The sequence below is a fragment of the Schistocerca serialis genome, chromosome 10, assembly GCF_023864345.2.
Source record: "Schistocerca serialis cubense isolate TAMUIC-IGC-003099 chromosome 10, iqSchSeri2.2, whole genome shotgun sequence".
In the NCBI taxonomy this organism is placed as follows: domain Eukaryota; kingdom Metazoa; phylum Arthropoda; class Insecta; order Orthoptera; family Acrididae; genus Schistocerca; species Schistocerca serialis.
Genome location: NC_064647.1, coordinates 246,084,498 through 246,107,335, shown reverse-complemented (window position 1 = coordinate 246,107,335; position 22,838 = coordinate 246,084,498). Strand labels below are relative to the sequence as shown.

The 22,838-nt window shown below is 40.3% G+C and overlaps 1 protein-coding gene across 1 annotated transcript in view; it reads right to left on the bottom strand.

Annotated features, from left to right (window-relative positions):
* Window positions 1–22,838, bottom strand: part of LOC126424810 (acid phosphatase type 7) — a 110,847-nt gene that overhangs the window by 44,770 nt on the left and 43,239 nt on the right. The window contains exon 6 of the mRNA XM_050087601.1: window positions 21,020–21,162. Coding sequence (XP_049943558.1) covers window positions 21,020–21,162 — 143 coding nt within the window. The remainder of the gene's footprint in view (window positions 1–21,019; window positions 21,163–22,838) is intronic.

Here is a 22,838-nt window from a genome sequence, read left to right as displayed (position 1 = left end):
CTGAAGAAAAGTTCCTTCACTCCGGCTTGAATTGACCTTGAATAACGTTCTTGAAGCAAGGATGGGATAGTTGCCCTTCTGAAGCGAGAAACTGTGGTTAAGGTTCATGAACCAAGTTGAAAAAAGTACACTAGTGAAATACTAACTGCAGCGGAAGCCAAGAGGGTTGCGGTTGGTTGTAGCCAAAAAGAAACTCAATCTGCATGATGAGATTTTTATTTAAAAACCGACTTGTTTGCGTGTGTGCGTGTGTGTGTGTGTGTGTGTGTGTGTGTGTGTGACCGGGGGGTGGGGGGGCTATTATGACACAATTTTTGTTCCAACAAAACAAGCTTCCAGCCAATCGACAGAAACTAATGAATTGTGTGCATATGCTGGGGCTGTGAGAGACTGTTCTGAACCTTACTGAGTGAGATGACAGTGAAGTAGGGTGACCAGTAATACATTGGAATGAATCAGTTCCTGACTTGGTCGCAGCACATGTCCAGTACCACATCCAAGGCATGAAGGGCCTGCATGGTAATACGCCACTGAAACTGATGGTGCTGTGCAGCATATTTTCAACAACTTCAGTGGAAAGGTCCCACAAACACATCTGTGTACAAATAATCTTCTATGAAACAATGGCCACTCACAAGATATTCCTCTCTAATTTCAAGAACAAGGACCATTTGATATCAATGTTGATGAACAAATTGGCCAAAGCAGGCATAGCTTCCAAGCAAGCAATTGAAGATCCTGATACCTTGATTATCAACAAAGCACTATCTTTGGATTCCACACAGTAAACCGTCATAGTTGTTGTGGAAGACGTGCACCTCTTCATCATTGTAATAGGCCTCAATCAGCAAAGTAATAGATTATTGATGAAACCAGGGAGGCGGAAAATGCCACAGCAGTTTTACTTTCAGGGAATTGGTCAACTTCCTTGAGAGAATATCCCCCCCCCCCCTTTTGCATCTAGTCAGTGGCTGTGTCACTAATTCTGCTCTTTACCTTCACGGTAAAGTGAAATGCATCACTACCCTTAAGAAAAACCCAAAATGGGAACAAGTACAAGGAGACTATAGTGGATGATTCCTCATCGAGTTGTGTGGTAGTCTAAGTCCCTGAACCACCTTCAATACAGAAGCTACAACAAAACAGCATTCAGAATGACTGCCAACATCATTTCTGCACCAACAACTGAGGATCGCCAGATACAATAGTGCCTTGGCAAAAATAAAAATCTCAAGGAATCAGGCTGGATAAGTTCCAAGGATCGTCTGGTTCCAACTGTTATGTTTCTGCCACCAGCAGCCAATATTATCCTGACCCATTACATGCATATGCAAAACTGAGTTCTGTGCTACTCTTGTAGCTGCTGAAAAACAGGCCTTCACTTCTCAAAAAGTACCAAATATGATACAGCTTGCACGAATGTCAGCCACCATGATTCGCTAGACTTGAAAGCAGCTGTGTTGGAAGTAGAGGAGGAACACAAGACTGAAACAAGGACAGTAAATAATTATTAACCTGGTATTCATCTGATATAAACTAAAATTAGTCATCTATAATCTTATTTAGCTATAACATACCCATATGTATTCTCATTTTGCAGATGATGAGGGCAGTGGTGCACAAAGCGCAAAGAGGATGAAACTTTTTTGATTTTTAAAAAATTATTATATTATTAATATACCAATCAGCGTGTGTATGTGTCTGTCTGTCGTGCCTATCTGCAACTGAGCATCTCTGCTACATGGTGAGTGGCAACTTTCCTTGTCACAAATTCTTATGTTCCATCCAGGGTTTTCCATTGTTTGATTATTATTATTATTATTATTGTTGGCGAATTTTCCCTAAAAGGAAATCGTTAAGCTTATGACTTTGAAGGCTTGTTCTTCTTGTCCTTCCAGTACTCCTTCATTCTCTTGGAGAGGGCCTCTTTTCTCTCCTCAGACCATTCTTGTTTGGTCCGCTGTTTTAGCACTTCTGACTTTACTTCCCAATTGTCTATGTGTTTTCGGAAGGTGCTTCTGTCTGTGGTGTTTGTGGTGCCAATTGCTTGTAGGTCTTTTCGGACTCCTTCCATCCAGGGTGTCAAGACTTTAAGTGTCTTGATGTGTTCTAGAATTTTCTTAGTGAGTCTTGTTTCAGGGAGTCTATCTAAATGTCCGTAGAATTTAAGGCGCCTTTTTCTCATATCGTTCTCGATGTTTGAATATGCTTCTACTGTTGAGTTCTTCTGTAGTCTGTAGCCATCTGGTGTGGGTCTTCCTCCTAAAATTTTCCTCATGATTTTGCGTTCTTCTTTTTTGATTTCTTCAATTTTGATTTTCCTGTTGAGTGCTAGTGTTTCGCTGGCATACAGTACGGCGGGTTTGATCACTGTGTTATAGTGTCTGATCTTGGTGTTTCTGGAAATGCATTGTTTGTTGTAGACGTTTCGTACCATGCCTAGTGATTTCTGTGTCTTCTGTTGTCTGTCTTCGTAAGCCAGTTTCTCTGTTCCGGTCGGTTCGATGATTTCGCCTAGGTATCTGAAGTGTGTGACCCCTTTAATTTTGCCGTACTTGGTTGTGATGTCGTCGCCTTCTCTTGTTAGGACTTGCGTTTTTTCAAAAGAGATTTGTAGGCCGACTTTCTCGGCGCATTCTTTCAGGATTTCGATCTGTGTTTTTGCTGATGTTGGGTCATAGGTCAGTATCGCTAGGTCGTCTGCGAATGCTAGGTAAGGGATTTCCAGTCTTTTCCTTCCTAATGTGACTGGTCTCCAGGTGTTTTGTCTCCTGACTTCAGCTTCCCATTCGCTCATTACTTTGTCCAGAACGATGTTGAACAATAGCGGGGATAGTCCATCCCCTTGTCTTAGGCCAGTGTGGATTTCAAAGGGGTCCGAGATTTCGCCCATGAATTTGACTTTGGATTTTGTATTGGTTAGTGTCTGTTCAATTAGTCTTCGGGTCTTTTGGTCTAGGCCTTTTTCTCTGAGGATTTGGATGAGGGACTTTCTGTCGATCGAGTCGTAAGCCTTTTTGAAGTCGACGAAAGTGCAGATGATTTTTTTGGGGCTTGTCATGTGGAATTTTATGATTGATTTCAGGTTGAAGATTTGTTCGGGGCAGGCTCTGTTGGGTCTGAAACCCGCTTGGTATTCCGAGATGGCGGGTTCCAGTTGTCCTTGAGAAGGCAGGTTGATAGAATTTTGTAGATGACCGGTAGCAGGGAAATTCCTCTATAATTGTTTGTGTCTGTCCTGTCACCTTTTTTGTGTAGCGGGCGAATGAGTGCGGTCTTCCAGTCGTCAGGTATGATTTCGGTTGTCCAGGTGTTCTGTATGATTTGTGTGATTTCGTTTAGCGAGTTTGGTCCTCGGTTCTTCAGCAGTTCTGCCGTTATTCCGTCTTCACCGGCTGCCTTGTTGTTTTTCAGTTTCTTTATGCAGTGGAGGATTTCTTCTTTTGTTGGTGATGGTGAGTCTTCCGGTGCGTTGGCCGGTTCTCGGGGTTCGAAGGTTGAGTTAGGTTCCGGGCAATTTAGTAATTTTGAAAAGTACTTCACGAGTTCTTCACAGTTTTCTTTGTTGGTAAGTGCCAGTTTTCCGTCTTCTTTTCTGAAGCAGAGGTTCTGTGGTGAGTACCGTTTGACTTGGTTGGCGAACGTCCTGTAGAAATCCTGTGTGTTGAAATTTCTGAAGTCTTCTTCGATGGAGTTTAGCTGATCGTTTATGTATTTGCGTTTCTCTTGTCTTATTGTTTTCGATGTTTGTCTTCGAATTTCATAGAAGTTGTCCTGTGTTTCTTGTGTTTTGTTGCTGTTGTAGTTTGTGAAAGCTGTTCTTCGATTTTGTAGGGCGATTTCGCAGGTAGTGTTCCACCAAGGGTGCCTGGGTTTTCTAGTCTACGGGATCAGTTCTTTGGCTGTGTTCACAATTTTTTGTTTAAAGCTGGTCCAATCTTTCACCTCTTGTTTTTCCCAGTGTTCTGTGATGTTCGATTCTCTGATCTTTCTTGTATCAAATTTCGGTGAGGTCAATTTCTTTTTGTGTTGTCTTCTTGGTGTGAGTTTGATTTTGATTCTTGTTAGGTAGTGGTCCGAATCTATGTTGGCGCCTTTTCTCACTTGGACGTCGTGGATTTCTTTCTGGTATTCATAGGAGATTGCCACGTGATCTATCTGGAATTCGCCTAGTGAGTGGACTGGTGATCGCCACGTCTTTTGTTTCTTGGGCTTTTTCATCAGGGAGGTTGACATGATTTTGAGGTTGTTTTGCTGGCAGAGTTCGATCAGTCTGGTGCCGTTTTTGTTGGTGAATTTGTGTGCAGGGAAATTTCCTACTGTTTTTCTGTAGCGTTTTTCTCTGCCGATTTGTGCGTTGAAATCGCCTAGTAGAATTTTCGCGTTGTCTTGGGGTATTTTTGCCAGGGTGGTTTCGAGTTTGTCCAGAATTTGTCTGTTTCTTCTGGTTTGTCCTTGTTGTCTGCGTTCGTGGGGGCATGTACGTTGATGAGGGTGTAGTTCTTGTTGGAGTGTTTGATTCGCATGGTCATGAGCCTGTTGTTGATCGCGTTGACTTCTTTTACTGAGTCTAGGATGTTTTTGTTTACTGCGAAGGCCATGCCGAGGAGTGCTCCTCCTTTGCCGATTTTCCTGTTGGTTCCACTCTTGAAGAATCTGTAGTTTCCGTAGTCTATTGTGTCTGAATCCGTGTATCTTGTTTCTTGTAGCGCTAGGATCGAGATCTTTTGACTGGTGAGTTCCATTGTTACATTGTGTAATTTTCCCGTTTGTATTAGTGTCTGTATGTTGAAGGTGCCAAAGTATGTGTGTGTTTTCTTGGGTAGTTTGCCAGAGCGCTCCGACTCGCCCTTTAGTACATCTCCAGGTCCCCCAGAATCCGTGTGCCTGGTTGCCATCTTGCGACGGGTGGATCGTCCACCTGGGGTAATGTTGTTGTTAGGTGTACTTGCCATTATGCTTGTAATTTGTCTGGCTTGCGCCAGTTTGGTAGAACCAGGGATTTTCAGTTCCTGGAGCTCGTATCAGCCGCACCATTGGTGACAGACGCTAGCCAGAGTACCGGTGGTTACCACACAGACGTGTCTGGGCTTTTGTGTTAGTTTTCTTAGTTTCGCCGGTTTTTACTCCGGGTACTTATCCTCGAGGATGTGATAGTTTTGGTCCGCCCCGAGTATTATTATTATTACCATATTCTAAAAAAGACATGGTTATTATGGGAATTACATCAGGTATCTGAAAACCTTTGAATTGTGGGAGAGACAAAAGTTTTCATTTTGCCATTTGAATGCACATCATAGCATACTGATGGATGAGGAATTGGGTTTTGGTGCTGGCACCTGAAATCATGCAAACTTCTACATGTGCTACACAACATACGGTTGGCCTGTCGATAAAGTTCACTCAAACATAATCTTAGGAAAATGTTATCCTCTTCATTTTCATACATAGTCAACTTTATTGAAAATTGCTTCATTTCTGAATTGTAAGTAAAAATGTCTGTATTTTTTCCTTGGGCTAAAATTTTGGTGGAGCTGCGAAAATTCGGATTCAGCTCCGTGAAAAATGTGTGAAAAACTAGTTACAAAAGCTTACAGTGGGTTACTTGAGCAACTCACTGATACGATTTATTTTTTTCTTTCCTTCTTTCTTTATTTGGGTCATCTAAGGACCACGCACCAATTTTAATGCTTCCTTCTTTGTTGTTCTTTCTTTTTCCTCCAGTATTCTTTCATCTTTTCACTATGTATCCTTTTTCTCTCCTCAGACCATTTTGACCCTGTCTCCTTCTCCCTCTTGCCTTGGAATCCTTCCATTTATTTTATTTTATATTATTATTATTATTAGTTATTTTTTGGGTCATCAGTCTTCTGACTGTTTTGATGAGGTCTGTCACGAATCCCTCTCCTGTGCTAACCTCTTCACCTCAGAGCAGCACTTGCAACCTATGTCCTCAATTATTTATCAGATGTATTCCAAACCCTGTCTTGCTCTACAGTCTTTGCCCTCTACAGCTCCCTCTAGTATCGTGGAAGTCATTCCCTTATGTCTCCTCTTTTCCGGTTTTCCCAAAGTCCATGTTTCACTACCATACACAGCTGTAATCCAGATGTACATTTTCAGAAATTTCTTCCTCAAATTATGGTCTATGTTTGATACTCATAGATTTCTCTTGGCCAGGAATGCCCTTTTTGCCATTGCTAGTCTGCTTTTATTGTCCTTACTCCGTCCATCATTGGTTATTTTACTGTCTAGGTAGCAGAATTCCTTAACTTCATGACCATCAATCCTAATGTTAAGTTTTTCACTGTTCTCATTTCTGCTTCTTCCCATTACTTTCTTCTTTCTACGATTTACTCTCAATCCATATTCTGTACTCATTAGATTGTTCATTCCATTCAGCAGATCATTTACGTCTTCTTCAGTTTCACTCAGGATAGCAATGTAATCAGCGAATCGTATCATTGATATCCTTTCACCTTGAATTTTAATTCCACTCCCAAGCCTTTCTTTAACTTCCATCATTGCTTCTTCGATGTACAGATTGAACACTAGGGGTGAAAGATTAAATCCCTGTCTTACACCCTTTTTAATCCAAGCACTTTCTTCTTGGTCATCCACTCTATTATTCCCTCTTGGCTCTTTACAAATTGTATATTACCAATCTCTCCATACAGCTCACCCCTATTTTTCTCAGAATTTCGAACATCTTCCACCATTTTACATTATCGAACCCTTTTTCCAGGTCGACAAATGCTATTAATATGTCTTGATTTTTCTGTAGTCTTGCTTCCATTATCAACCACAATGTCAGAATTGCCTCTCTCATGCCTCTGCCTTTTCTAAAGCCAAACTGATTGTCATCTAGCACATCCTCAATTTTCTTTTCCATTCTTCTGTACATTATTCTTGTCAGCAACTTGGATGCATGAGCTGTTAAGCTGACTGTGCGATAATTCTCGCCCTTGTCAGCTCTTACAGTCTTCGTTGCTGTGTGCATGAATTTTTTCCAAAAGTCCAATGGCATGTCGCCGAACTCATACATTCTACACACCAACATGAACAGTCATTTTTTTGCCACTTCCACCAATGATTTTACAAATTCTGATGGAATGTTATCTACCCCTTCTGCCTTATTTGATCTTAAGTCCTCCATACCTCTTAAGTTCTGATTCTAATACTAGATCCCCTATCTTTTTTGAATCAACTCCTGTTTCTTCTTCTATCACATTAGACAAATCTTCCCCCTAACAGAGGCTTTCAAGTATTTTTTCCACCTATCCACTCTCTCTCCTTTACATTTAAGAGTGGAATTCCCATTGCACTTGGAATATAACCACCCTTGCTATCAATGTCACCGAAGGTTATTTTGGCTGTCCTGTATGCTGAGTCTTTAATTCCAACAATTATATCTTTTTGGATTTCTTCACATTTTTCATGAAGCCATTTCGATTGCATTTCCTATTTATTTCATTCCTCAGTGACTTGTATTTCTGTATTCCTGAGTTTCCTGAAACATTTATGTACTTCCTCCTTTCATCGATCAACTGCAGTATTTTTTCTGTCACCCGTGGTTTCTTCGCAGTTACCTTTTTTGTACTTACATTTTTTCTTTCCAACTTCTGTGATGGCCCTTTTTAGAGATATCTATTCCTCTTCAACTGTACTGTCAACTGAGCTTTCCTTACTACTGTATCTATAGTCTTAGAGAACTTCAAGCGTACACTATGTGATCTAAAGTATCCGGACACCTGTCTGAAAATGACTTACAAGTTTGTGGTGTCCTCCATTGGTAATGCTGGAATTCAATATGGTGTTGACCCACCCTTAGACTTGATGACAGCTTCCACTCTCGCAGGCATACATTCAGTCAGGTGCTGGAAGGTTTCTTGGGGAATGGGAGCCCATTCTTTATGGAGTGCTGCCCTGAGGAGAGGTGAGGCATGGCACGAAGTCAGCATTCCAAAACATCCCAAAGGTGTTTGTAGGATTCAGGTCGGGACTCTGTGCAGGTCAGGCCATTACAGGATGTTATTGTTGTGAAACCACTCTGCCACAGGCCGTGCATTATGAACAGGTGCTCGATCGTGTTGAAAGATGCAATCGCCATCCCCAAATTGATCTTCAACAGTGGGAAGCAAGGAGGAGCTTAAAACATCAATATAGGGCTGTGCTGTGATAGTGCCATCCAAAACAACAAGGAGTGCAAGCCCCCTCCACGAAAAACATGAGCACATCATAACAACATTGCCTCTGAATTTTACTGTTGGCACTAAGCACGCTGGCAGATGACGTTCACCAGGCATTCATCATACCCACACCCTGCCATCGAATCGCCACATTGTGTACTGTGATTCGTCACTCCACACAACATTTTTCCACTACTCAATCGTCCAATGTTTACGCTCCTCGCACCAAGCGAGGCCTCGTTTGGCATTTACTGGCATGATGTATGGTTTATGAACAGCTGCTCGAGCATGAAATCCAAGTTTTCTCACCTCCCCCCCAACTGTCATAGCACTTGCAGTGGATCCTAATGCAGTTTGGAATCCCTGTGATGCACTGGATAGATGTCTGCCTATTACAAATTACGACCTCTTCAACTGTCAGCGGTGTCTGTCAGTCAACAGACGAGATCGGCCTGTACACTTTTGTGCTCTACATTTCCACTTCACTATCACATCGGAAACAGTGGACCTGGGAATGATTTGGAGTGTGGAAATCTCACGTACAGACATATGACACAAGTGACACCCAATCACCTGAGCACGTTCTATGTCTGTAAGTTCTGCGGAGCGGCCCATTCTGCTCTCTCACAATGTCTAATGACTAGAGTTCTGATTTTGCATGTAATTTTTTTATGGTACTTGGTGTTGTATCTTCACGAATTATGATATTTTGGAGGTACTAGGCTACTTTATATTCAAATTTAAAATGCATATATTTGCCTATTTTTTGACATTTGAGCATATTATTGTCATATTTAGAGGAAATGGCCGTAAAGATGCATATTTTTGACATTTAGAGGTCATACTGAGGTTCATTTTGTTCCCTGGCAACCAAAGAACCTCCCACAATATTAGGCCAATGAATTTCCAAAATGAGATAATACTGGATGAGCAATCAGAATAAAAGCCTTTCAGGTAAACGTGGGTAGCTTATGGAGGGAAATAGTCTTGTTTTTCCACTTAGGTAGTCTCTCACCTTCATGGATGCTAAAGACGTGTGATGGTTCATAGTTGAAAGATGGATTATTGTAGTAGAAATGTTGTTGTTGTGGTCTTCAGTCCTGAGACTGGTTTGATGCAGCTCTCCATGCTACTCTATCCTGTGCAAGCTTTTTCATCTCCCAGTACCTACTGCAACCTACATCCTTCTGAATCTGCTTAGTGTATTCATCTCTTGGTCTCCCTCTACGATTTTTACCCTCCACGCTGCCCTCCAATACTAAATTGGTGATCCCTTGATGCCTCAGAACATGTCCTACCAACCGATCCCTTCTTCTGGTCAAGTTGTGCCACAAACTTCTCTTCTCCCCAATCCTATTCAATACTTCCTCATTAGTTATGTGATCTACCCATCTAATCTTCAGCATTCTTCTGTAGCACCACATTTCGAAAGCTTCTATTCTCTTCTTGTCCAAACTATTTATTGTCCATGTTTCACTTCCATACATGGCTACACTCCATACAAATACTTTCAGAAATGACTTCCTGACACTTAAATCAATACTGGATGTTAACAAATTTCTCTTCCTCAGAAACGCTTTCCTTGCCATTGCCAGTCTACATTTTATATCCTCTCTACTTCGACCGTCATCAGTTGTTTTGCTCCCCAAATAGGAGAACTCCTTTACTACTTTAAGTGTCTCATTTCCTAATCTAATTCCCTCAGCATCGCCCGACTTAATTAGACTACATTCCATTATCCTTGTTTTGCTTTTGTTGATGTTCATCTTATATCCTCCTTTCAAGACACTGTCCATTCCATTCAACTGCTCTTCCAAGTCCTTTGCTGTCTCTGACAGAATTACAATGTCATCAGCGAACCTCAAAGTTTTTATTTCTTCTCCATGAATTTTAACACCTACTCCAAATTTTTCTTTTGTTTCCTTTACTGCTTGCTCAATATACAGATTGAACAACATCGGGGAGAGGCTACAACCCTGTCTTACTCCCTTCCCAACCACTGCTTCCCTTTCATGCCCCTCGACTCTTATAACTGCCATCTGGTTTCTGTACAAATTGTAAATAGCCTTTCGCTCCCTGTATTTTACCCCTGCCACCTTTAGAATTTGAAAGAGAGTATTCCAGTCAACATTGTCAAAAGCTTTCTCTAAGTCTACAAATGCTAGAAACGTAGGTTTGCCTTTCCTTAATCTTTCTTCTACGATAAGTCGCAAGGTCAGTATTGCCTCACGTGTTCCAGTGTTTCTACGGAATCCAAACTGATCTTCCCCGAGGTTGGCTTCTACTAGTTTTTCCATTCGTCTGTAAAGAATTCGTGTTAGTATTTTGCAGCTGTGACTTATTAAGCTGATAGTTCGGTAATTTTCACATCTGTCAACACCTGCTTTCTTTGGGATTGGAATTATTATATTCTTCTTGAAGTCTGAGGGTATTTCGCCTGTTTCATACATCTTGCTCACCAGATGGTAGAGTTTTGTCAGGACTGGCTCTCCCAAGGCCATCAGTAGTTCCAATGGAATATTGTCTACTCCGGGGGCCTTGTTTCGACTCAGGTCTTTCAGTGCTCTGTCAAACTCTTCACGCAGTATCATATCTCCCATTTCATCTTCATCTACATCCTCTTCCATTTCCATAATATTGTCCTTAAGTACATCGCCCTTGTATAGACCCTCTATATACTCCTTCCACCTTTCTGCTTTCCCTTCTTTGCTTAGAACTGGGTTTCCATCTGAGCTCTTGATATTCATACAAGTCGTTCTCTTATCTCCAAAGGTCTCTTTAATTTTCCTGTAGGCGGTATCTATCTTACCCCTAGTGAGATAGGCCTCTACATCCTTACATTTGTCCTCTAGCCATCCCTGCTTAGCCATTTTGCACTTCCTGTCGATCTCATTTTTGAGATGTTTGTATTCCTTTTTTCCTGTTTCACTTACTGCATTTTTATATTTTCTCCTTTCATCAATTAAATTCAATATTTCTTCTGTTACCCAAGGATTTCTACTAGCCCTCGTCTTTTTACCTACTTGATCCTCTGCTGCCTCCACTACTTCATCCCTCAAAGCTACCCATTCTTCTTCTACTGTATTTATTTCCCCCATTCCTGTCAATTGCTCCCTTATGCTCTCCCTGAATCTCTGTACAACCTCTGGTTCTTTTAGTTTATCCAGGTCCCATCTCCTTAAATTCCCACCTTTTTGCAGTTTCTTCAGTTTTAATTTACAGGTCATAACCAATAGATTGTGGTCAGAGTCCACATCTGCCCCTGGAAATGTCTTACAATTTAAAACCTGGTTCCTAAATCTCTGTCTTACCATTATATAATCTATCTGATACCTTTTAGTATCTCCAGGGTTCTTCCATGTATACAACCTTCTTTCATGATTCTTAAACCAAGTGTTAGTTATGATTATGTTGTGCTCTGTGCAAAATTCTACCAGGCGGCTTCCTCTTTCATTTCTGTCCCCCAATCCATATTCACCTACTATGTTTCCTTCTCTCCCTTTTCCTACACTCGAATTCCAGTCACCCATGACTATTAAATTTTCGTCTCCCTTCACAATCTGAATAATTTCTTTTATTTCATCATACATTTCTTCAATTTCTTCGTCATCTGCAGAGCTAGTTGGCATATAAACTTGTACTACTGTAGTAGGTGTGGGCTTCGTATCTATCTTGGCCACAATAATGCGTTCACTATGCTGTTTGTAGTAGCTTACCCGCATTCCTGTTTTCCTATTCATTATTAAACCTACTCCTGCATTACCCCTATTTGATTTTGTGTTTATAACCCTGTAGTCACCTGACCAGAAGTCTTGTTCCTCCTGCCACCGAACTTCACTAATTCCCACTATATCTAACTTCAACCTATCCATTTCCCTTTTTAAATTTTCTAACCTACCTGTTCGATTAAGGGATCTGACATTCCACACTCCGATCCATAGAACGCCAGTTTTCTTTCTCCTGATAACAACGTCCTCCTGAGTAGTCCCCGCCCGGAGATCCGAATGGGGGACTATTTTACCTCCGGAATATTTTACCCAAGAGGATGCCATCATCATTTAACCATACAGTAAAGCTGCATGCCCTCGGGAAAAATTACGGCTGTAGTTTCCCCTTGCTTTCAGCCGTTCGCAGTACCAGCACAGCAAGGCCGCTTTGGTTATTGTTACAAGGCCAGATCAGTCAATCATCCAGACTGTTGCCCTTGCAACTACTGAAAAGGCTGCTGCCCCTCTTCAGGAACCACATGTTTGTCTGGCCTCTCAACAGATACCCCTCCGTTGTGGTTGCACCTACGGTACGGCTATCTGTATCGCTGAGGCACGCAAGCCTCCCCACCAACGGCAAGGTCCATGGTTCATGGGGGGGTAGTAGAAATGTGCTTCAGTATTTGTTGCCCGTAGTTTATGTGTGTTCAGGTCGCTCACCTGATCTCTGCAGTGTGCCAACAGTGCCCTACTAGTTATTTTGGCATTTCGCAATATGAATCATTCTTGCGAGGGTTTCTGTGCTGTTCACATCGACTCTTTGCAACCTCCTTCAAATTATAAATATGCCCGGGCCAAAAACCAATAATTTACGGAAATGGATCGGGAGCGATTGTGCTTTCACAACAGACGGAAAAATAATATTCTGCCAACTATGTGAAAAAGAGGTAAGTTTAATTTTTTTTTCTTTTTCGATAATTTTTCCAAGAAATTAAAACAATTATTAAGTTCATCTGTAAATCTGCATGCATGTTTTCTATGTACGAATGGGAAGGAACAAAAGATACCTTCAGGAATTACCTTCGGCGTTCTTGCAGATTAAGAAAAGATTAAGAAAAGAGATGTTACATGTTATGAGGGGATTGAAGTTTCAATATTTAGAAACTTATTTGTAGTCTTAATTCACTTTTTTGAGTGACCATCTCGCTGGTACACACCGTTTCTTACAGTTTTGTACAATTGTACATACTTATTGATAATTATTCACTCCTCCAATGCTGTAGATCAGGGTTGAGAAAAAATTTCAACTGGATGAGCATAAAAAGACATCTCAGCACCAGAACAACGTAACCAAGAGACAGTTTAAAAACTTCACAGCAGCCATTGATCTCCCCATTTTCAAAGCATATGGACGACAAAAATGAGTTCAATGAAGATCTTTGCAAGGCTTTAATAAAAGCAAACATCCCCTTGAATAAGCTGGAGAATGAAGGATTAAGGACCTTCTCGAAAAAATATACAGGAAAAGAATCAACGCTCAGAAAGGGCTATATGGACCCATTGTATGGAAAGGTAAGGTTTAAAGCTCAGAAATAACCATATGGACTCACTGTATGGAGAGGTAAGGTTTTTTGGTAATTTTTATGAACATAGGTATGTGAAAGTCAATGGATATAATTTGGTATATACATGGGCCAAAATAACAGTTGTTTTTTAAAATCAAACTCAAAAAATAAATTTAAATTATGTCTGAGTATTTATTTTTGTAAAATTGTTTTTGTGTGTATGTCTCCTATGTAGTATCCACATGTTTATGTGTATTTTTTAAATTTAGAAATTGGAGAATATTAGGAAAGACATTGGCAATTCTCCAGTCTGGCTATCTGTTAACGAAACCACTGATTCTTGCAGTCGGTATATGGCACACATCATAGTTGGAAAACTCTCTGCTGATGAGGCTGCATGAGGACACCTCATACTATGCAAAGAAGTGGAACGAACGACACACGCCACGATTGCACGCACGCTGCAGGGAGCATTGCGCAAGTTTCACCAATACTGAATAGTTTAAAATAAATTATAGATAATATAAGAGTGCAGTTCTTCACATCATATCCCGAGCCAATAACCAAAATTTTTTTAAAATTTGTAAAGTCCTTTGATTTTCTTTCAGGCGTGCTATGGAGATGTGAAGAACAGAAACATGGCGAGAACTAGGTTTTGGCCATTGTGATGGATAGTGCCGTTTATATGCTGAAGGCCAAAGAGGGTCTCCGAGTGTTTTACCCTAAAATTATTTACCTAATGTGTCTGACTCATGGCATCCATCGAGTCGCTGAAGAGGGCAGAGCCAAACCGCCAGAGATCAACAGCCTCAAATCTTCGGCAAAGAAGGTCTTCATCAAAGCACCAAGTCGAGTGAGAGCTTTCAAGACTGCTCATATTGACTGTCCTCTGCCACCTGGACCAGACTTTACAAGGTGGGGAACGTGGATTTCAGCTGCAAACTATTATGCAGACAACCACAGAAAAGTGGAAGAGGTATGGACGTGTATTTAGTTCTGGGTAAATTGAATAAGCAAAGAAAACAAACACAACATAGAATTATAATATTAAGCTTATTTCTCTGTACAGCAGTTTCCGATTGAAACCCACATTCACTAGATTACTACTTTCTTGTTCGAGGTCCTAAAGGGTTTTGAAGATAGCGAAAATTTTGTTATACCAAAAGCCAAGGATGCCCTGAAGAATTCCAGTGTGATACACAGCCTATCTTTCATCCGAGTGCACTTGGGTGGCCTTCCAGACCTAACTGAGGAACTTGAGACTTGTAACATGGAAGTTACGAAGGCAGTGGCTCCTTGTCAAAGGACTCAGGACACAGAGCAAGAGTTGGCCACCACTGATTGGTCAGAAACTTAGAAGAAAATTGGATGCAGTTCTTCACAGATATCCTGGTTGGACTACGATTCGAAGATCGCTCAGTTACTGGAAGGAGAGAAACGCTCCGAGAATCTAGATGATGTCACGTTGTCTGATGTCGCTACTCTTAAATTTTTACCTGTAGTGTCATGTGATGTTGAACGATCATTTTCAGGATTGAAAATGTTATTATCTGACCACAGGAAAAAATTTCTTGTAGAGAATATGGAAAAAATCTTGGTAGTTCAAACAAACTCTAATTTTTAGAATTTATCTAACTTACTATAAGTACCTATGTTATACTTCATTTTATTCATTGAATTATAGGCATTATTGAAAATATTTGATGGTTATTCATTAATTTTCCCAAGTAAGATGCATATTTTAAAGAATTTACCTAAGAGAAATGAATTATTAAAGAATGTTAGCTACATATTTAAAGGCATATACTGGCAGTAAGAGCATATTTTAACTGCATATTTCGAGGAGTTTTGGTGCATATTTCGTGGGTTTCAAGTGCATATCGATCCGAACACTATTAATGACTATTGAGGTCACTGATATTGAGTACCCAGCAGTAGGTGGCAGCACAATGCACCTAATATGAAATATGTATGTTTTTTGGGGTGTCTGGATACTTTTGACCACATAGTGTATCTCATCATTCCTTAGTACTCCCATATCCCACTTCTTTGCATATAGATTCTTCCCGATTAATGTCTTTAACTTCAGCCTACTCTTCATCACCACTATAGACTGATCTGAGTATATATCTGCTCCTGGATATGCCCTTACAATCCACTATCTGATTTCGGAATTTGTCTGACTATGACTTAATATAACTGAAAGCTTCCAGTATCATCCAGCCTTTTCCAAGTATACCATCTCCTCCTCTTGTAATTCTTGAACAGAGTAGAAATTTAGTACAGAAGTCCATTAGTATTTCTCCTTTCTCATTCCTTGACCCAAGCCCATATTCTTCTATAACCTTTTCTTTTACTCCTTCCCCTACAATTGTATTACAGTCGCCCTTGACTATTAGATTTTCGTCTCCCTTTACATACTGTGTTACCCTTTCTGTATATCTTCACCTTCAGCTTGCGACATTGGCATGTATACCTAAATTATCATTGTTGGTGTTTGTTTGCTGTCGATTATGATAAGAACAATTCTATAACTGAATCATTCACAGTAACACACTGTCTGCCATATCTTCTGTTCATAACGAATCCTACTCTGGTTATACCATTTTCTGCTGCTGTTGATATTACCCTATACTCATCTCACCTGAAATCCTTGTCTTCTTTGCAGTTCACTTCATTGACCCCTACTATATCTACACTGAGCCTTTGCATTTCCCCCCTTTAGATTTTCTAGTTTTCCTACCATGTTCAAGCTTCTGACATTCCACGCCCTGACTTTTTGAACGTTATCCTTTTGTTGATTATGCAGTCTTTTTCCCACAGTCACCTCCTCCTTGGCAGTCCCCTCATGGAGATCTGAAGGGGGCTACTCCAAAACCTTTTGCCAATAGAGATCATCATGACACTTTTTCAATCACAGGCCACATGTCCTGTGGATACACGTTACATGTCTTTAATGCAGTGGTTCCCATTCCCTTCTGCATCCTCATGTCGTTGATCATTGCTGATTCTTCCGCCTTTAGGGGCAGTTTTCCACTCCTAGGACCAGAGAGTGCCCTGAACCTCTGTCCGCTTCTCTGCCCTCTTGACAAGGCTGTTGGCAGAATGTGGGTGACTTCTTACACCGCAGTGTGGGATTCAAACCCGGGACCGATAACGTTTTGATTGCTAATCAAAGATGCTACCCCTACACCACAGGTTATATTTTTCCATCAGAACTGACAGCAAATCAGCACCAACAGTAGTTCAAGTACACATACCAACATCAGAAGCAGAAGATGAAGAGATGGAGAAAGTATATGAGGATACTGAATGTCAAACAATGGAAAATCCAGAAAGGATTATAATAATATTAAGAAAAGTATACTTGCTACTCACCACCTCTCTGAGTCGCAGGTAGGCACAAGAAAAAGACTGTCAGAACCTGAGATTTCTGTCAACAGGGCCTTAATCAGATATAGACAAAAACACACACACACACACACACACACACACACACACACACACACACACACACGAAAAGACTGTCAGAACCTGAGATTTCTGTCAACAGGGCCTTCGTCAGATATAGACAAAAAAAAAAACACACACACACACACACACACACACACACACACACACTCTCTCTCTGGCTACTGAGTTGCGTTTGCATGAATGTGTATGTATATGTTGTCTATATTTGCCAAAGGCCTTGTTGGACAAAAGCTCACTTTCTGACAATCTTTTTGTTGTGCCTATCTGTGAATGAGCATCTCCACTACATGATGAGTAGCAACTATTCTTTCCATAATACTGAATGTGAAATTCAGCACATAAATGGAGATGAAAATCTAACAATCATGGGTGACTGGAATGCGGTCGTAGGTGACAATAGAAGACAGGGTTATGGGGGAATTTGGGATCAGTAGCAGCAATGTCAGAGGACAAGGACTAATACAGCTCTGCAGTAAGTTTCAGCAAATAATACAGAATACATTGTTAAAAGAGGAGGCGGCCCAACAGATATTATAAAATCAGATGTTTGACTGTAAGGCATATGCAGGAGCAGATATAGACCCTTATTGCAAGTTAGTAACGATGAAGAGCAGACTGAAGTTCAAAATAATCAGCGTGGAAAGAAATGGGATACCGAAGTACTGAGGAATGGCTATGTACGTTTAAGGTTCTCTAAGAGTGTGTGTAGTGTGTTAATGAACACCACAGTAGGCAATTCAGTTGAAGAGAAATGGACACCTCTAAAAAGTGCATTCACAGACAAATACACATGCAAGGAAGACAACAGTTAGGAAATCCCAGATAACAGGATAAGTACTTCAACTGATTGGCAAAAGAACGAAGTATGAAAATACTCAGGAACTGACAGGAATATAGAAATTCAAGTCACTGAGGAATGAAATGTATATGAAGTGCAGGGAAGCTGGGGCAAAATGGTTGTGAGAAAAATGCGGAGACAAGAAAGGTTGTAGTAAGGACAGATTCAGCATACAGAAAAGTCAAAAAATATTCAGCAGAACTAAAAGCAAAGGAGTGAAATTAATAATGCAAGGAGAATTCCATTGTTAAATACAGATGGTAGGGCAGATATGTGGAAAGGGGGAAGAAATGTGTGATGATGTGATAGAAGAAGAATTGAGATTCAGTATGGATGACGTAGGTGATCCAGTATTACAGTCAGAATGTAACAGAGTTATAGACGACCTAATGATGAAATATAGTAGAAGGCATAGGTAACATTCCTTCAGAAAATTATGCAAACTGACGTGTGGAACATGTGGGACTGGTGGAAAAATATCAGCTACACAATCCAGAAGATAGTAAGGACCGGTAACTGTGAAAACTGTTGTACAATTAGCTTATGCATCAAAGTTGCAAACATGAACAATACACAGAAGAGTGGAAGAGAAAACTGATGATCTGTTAATTGATAATCAGTTTGACTTTGACACGATAAAGGCACCAGAGAGACAGTTCTGATGTTGCACTTGATAATGGAAGAAAAATCAAGACGCCTTCATAGGATTTATCGACATAGAGAAAGTGTTTGACAATGTAACATGGTGCAGGATGATGTAAATTCTGAAGAAAATAAGAAAGACGGGTAATAAGCAAAATGTGTAGGAACCGCGAGGGAACAATAAGATTGGGAGACTATTATAACTTCAAGTTGAACAAATATATTTCAAGGAAGACGCAATACATGAAAGTCACAGAGCAAGACGTGTGTACACTTTAACAGTCAAATCATAACTGAGTCCGAGTCTAGCGGCCGCTGGCTGGCTGGCCGCTTAGGTGGGGCTGCTGCTGCATGGCTGGCAGACAGCGCCGCATGCAGAGGACACGCGTAACTGCACGGCGGCACTTTGAAAGATCGGTGAGTCACAACAGAGAAAAAGATAGAAGTGCTTGGATTAAAAAGGATTGAAGACAAGGATGCAGCCTTTCTCACTTATTGATCACAATCTGTACATTGAAGCAGCAGTGACAGAAATGAAAGATAGGTTTAGGCATGTTATTAACATTCAGGATGAAAGGATATAACTGATGACATTTCTATCCTCAGTGGGAGCAACAAAGGACATACTGTACAAAATGAACAGGTCACAGTGCACAGAATATGGAATTTGAATGAACCGAAGAAAGACAAAAGTGTTGAGGAGTAGCAGAAATGAGATTAGTGATGAAATTTACATCAAAATTAGAGACCATGAAGCACAAAAAACTGAAAGAATTGTTGCCATGAAGCAAAATAATTTATGACAGATGAAGCAAGGAGGACATAAAAAGCAGACTAGCATACGCAAAGAGGGCATTCCCTTAAGTCTACTAGTATGGAGGACAGTGTTGTACAGAAGTGAATCATGGACTTTGTGGGAAGATGATAAGAGAACTGAAGCGTTCGAGATGTGGTGCTACAGAAGCATCCTAAAAAGTAGGTGGGCTGATGGTGGAGAGGGGGGGGGGGGGGGGGGTCTCTGCAGTACTGGTGCCGACAGAATTACATGGGAAACACTGACAAGGAGGGGGGACAGGATGACACGACAAGCTTTAAGACATCAGGGAATCATTTCCATGGTACTATGGGGAACTGTAGAAGGTAAGAACTGTAAGGAAAGACTAACATTGGAATCTATCCAACGAGTAACTGAGGGCGTAGTGTGCAAGTGCTACTCGGAGACATCAACTCAGTCAGATGACATAACTAAAAAAGTAATAGTAATAAATCAATAAGTTTAAAAAGAAGGCATGAATGTAAAAACCGACCAAATAACGCATGAGTCGGCACTTCTGCTATTCCATTTTACCTTTTCCTCATTCTAAATTTTTGATTTTCATTGCAACCTTATCAGTTTTCCATAAACAACTTTGGGTATCACTGGCTATGTAACCAAACTATATGGATTCTTTCAATATCTACTGGCTCGGCTCACTTCCACAAGCTTTCCTCGAATGGGAGATGTGAGGGCTGACAGTACTGTTAATTGTTAAACAGCTCTTTACTATTCACATTTTGATCCAGTTACTTAATTTTAGTTCACTGCACAGGCAAATACAAAAGAACAGTTTCCATACAATATCACCTGTCTATAGAGGTACACGAGTATATGTAAGGATTTTCCATTTACTGGAAAAACTGGAGTTGCACAACTTGGTGTTGGGTTTCTTATGTATACACAAAGGATTAGGTGTCTAGCAGTCTCATCTCAAATTACTTCAGACTCACAAAAGGTATTTTTAACCTCTTTTCATGTAAACAAACAATGGACATTGGCTCATAAAACAATGACGAATGCATTTCTGTAACTTCATTTATTATCAAAAATGATCTTTTTTCCCACTGTAATATGCGATCTGTACGAGACAAATTCAATACTGTATCTCTCTTACAAACCCACGAGAAATAATATGAAAATTTTGTTAAATGTCACAATTTTTGAGTTGTTGAGGCCAACCTCTATACAAATTTGGACTGCAAAGGTAAGCAATATGTTAACAACACTCTCGATGCAAGTCTGTGTGTCTGTGAATTTGTCTTGTACAGATCGCATATTACAGTGGGAAAAAAGATCATTTTTGATAATAAATGAAGTTACAGAAATGCATTCGTCATTGTTTTATGAGCCAATGTCCATTGTTTGTTTACATGAAAAGAGGTTACAAATACCTTTTGTGAGTCTGAAGTAATTTGAGATGAGACTGATAGACACCTAATCCTTTGTGTATACATAAGAAACCCAACACCAAGTTGTGCAACTCCAGTTTTTCCAGTAAATGGAAAATCCTTACATATACTCGTGTACCTCTATAGACAGGTGATATTGTATGGAAACTGTTCTTTTGTATTCGCCTGTGTGTCTGAAAATGAGTTGATGCCTAGATCTTAATGATCAATGAAGTTGCAAAAATATGCTTGTCTTCATATGAGAGAGCTGGTCACTATTCACCTAAGTAGAAAGAGATTACTCATATCTGAAGCAAGATTAAAGTTATCTGAGACAAAAAAGATTTAATGCAAAATAATAGAAATGCCAAGGCTGCCAGCTGAAGGAAGAAAACTCACCATTTGACTACGGGAAGACCAATGCGTGTTAATGTTCCATAAAACGTGCAGTCATCGGTGTTGTTGTTGGAGCAGTACATGGGACGGTGGCCGTAGACAACTATCCATGGGCGCACAGCACGATTCTCTGGACGATTAGCTTCCTAGAACCAAAGCCGTAACTCAGTCAACAATGATAAAATTAAGTAAAATAAAAATAGTAAAAATACACACTATTAGGAAAAATACCGCACAAGTGCAAGTAGGACTCACACTATGAGGAACCCGTACTAACGTATGTATATAGACAGTTCATCTACAGGTTTTGATGTGCGAGTCTGAGAGTATCAAAATATGTGACATCAATGGACGTATCTGTTGACTGCATAGACTTATAAGCTTAAATGTTTTACACTGCCAAGGGACTGTAGATTTTGGAAATTTCAACTTGATGCCTCTGAGCATTCCTGAGAAAACGGAGACATAATAATAAAATGATCCTACAAGGGTCCTGTTTTTAGCAACTGAGGTACAGAACCCTAAAAATGAAGTATACAGTGAACACACAAGACGAAAGGGACACAAATGAATTAACAGAGAGAGAGTATTATTATTTAGCCACGGATGAATGGGTGCTACTACAGGTGTGAGCTTTTCAGTCTACATTTTTGCTACCGTTTGCTTGTCATGTCAGCTGGTCCTATATTTTGTCATTTTGTCCAGTCTTAAGTTATAAGTTATGTAATTCCCTTCTTGCAGTTATTCAGTGTAACTGAAAAAGCAATAGCTTTTCTTCAAATCTACCAGGCTACAATTAGCTGTCATAAAGACAAACAGTATTAAAGCTGTATAGATGTTAGTGTTAGTGGTGTCCGTAAGCAGCTGAAATTGCTAAAATTAAACAAGGCTGCATGTTCTAATGGAATCTCTGTCATATTCTGTACAGAATTTTTTTTCAATTGAGTAAGCTCCAATTTTAAATACAAAAAATGCTTTGCACTAAAAACTGTGTCAAGTGATTGGGAGAGAGCACAGGTCACATCTGTCTACAAGAGTGGTAGCAGAAGTGATCCACAAAACTACAGTTCAGTACCATTGCCACCAATCTGTTTTAGAAATCCTGGAACAAACAGAATGACAAAAACATCTGTCATATGAAACCCAACTCACATTTTACCCACAATATTCTGAAAGCCATAAATCAAGGACATCGTGTCGATGCAGTATTGCCCCTGTGCGTGCTTTAATTAGTCAAATTTTGCCTCTGTAGTGTCCGTGGAAATGGTATGTACAGGGCTGGTGACATCTCTCGCTTCTACACTCACCACTGGTTCTTAAAATGTCATGAGTAGGGTTTAACTGATAGTTAGTGTCTAGCAACTCGGGTTTACTGACATTTCTGCGATGCTCTCCCATAAGTCAAACAAACATGTGACCATTGGTGCTGACCCTTGTAGCGCTTCACCTACTTTGTTTCTTTGTTTGTTGCCCTCAGTGTCAATGTACTGAATTGCTACAGTGGTTGAAAAATGGGTTTTGTAATATGGACACTGACAAATAATGCAGCCAACAGATGCACAGTTGCGATTCACAGTCTTTTACTTTCACTGTTTACAACTGCCCAATATTACACAGTTATATGGCCCGTGCACTATTGATTAACCTTCAATAAGCCTCATTAATAGGTTTCAGGCAAACCTCCACATACTGCTACAATAGTTTACTGTTGAACATCTACAACCAGTAAAAGCCTAAACATACAGTTCACAGTCTTTCAAATAAATAGACCAGTCACTGTCATTGCTTTAATGGCCAGTTGGTGTAACACTTATTTCACTGT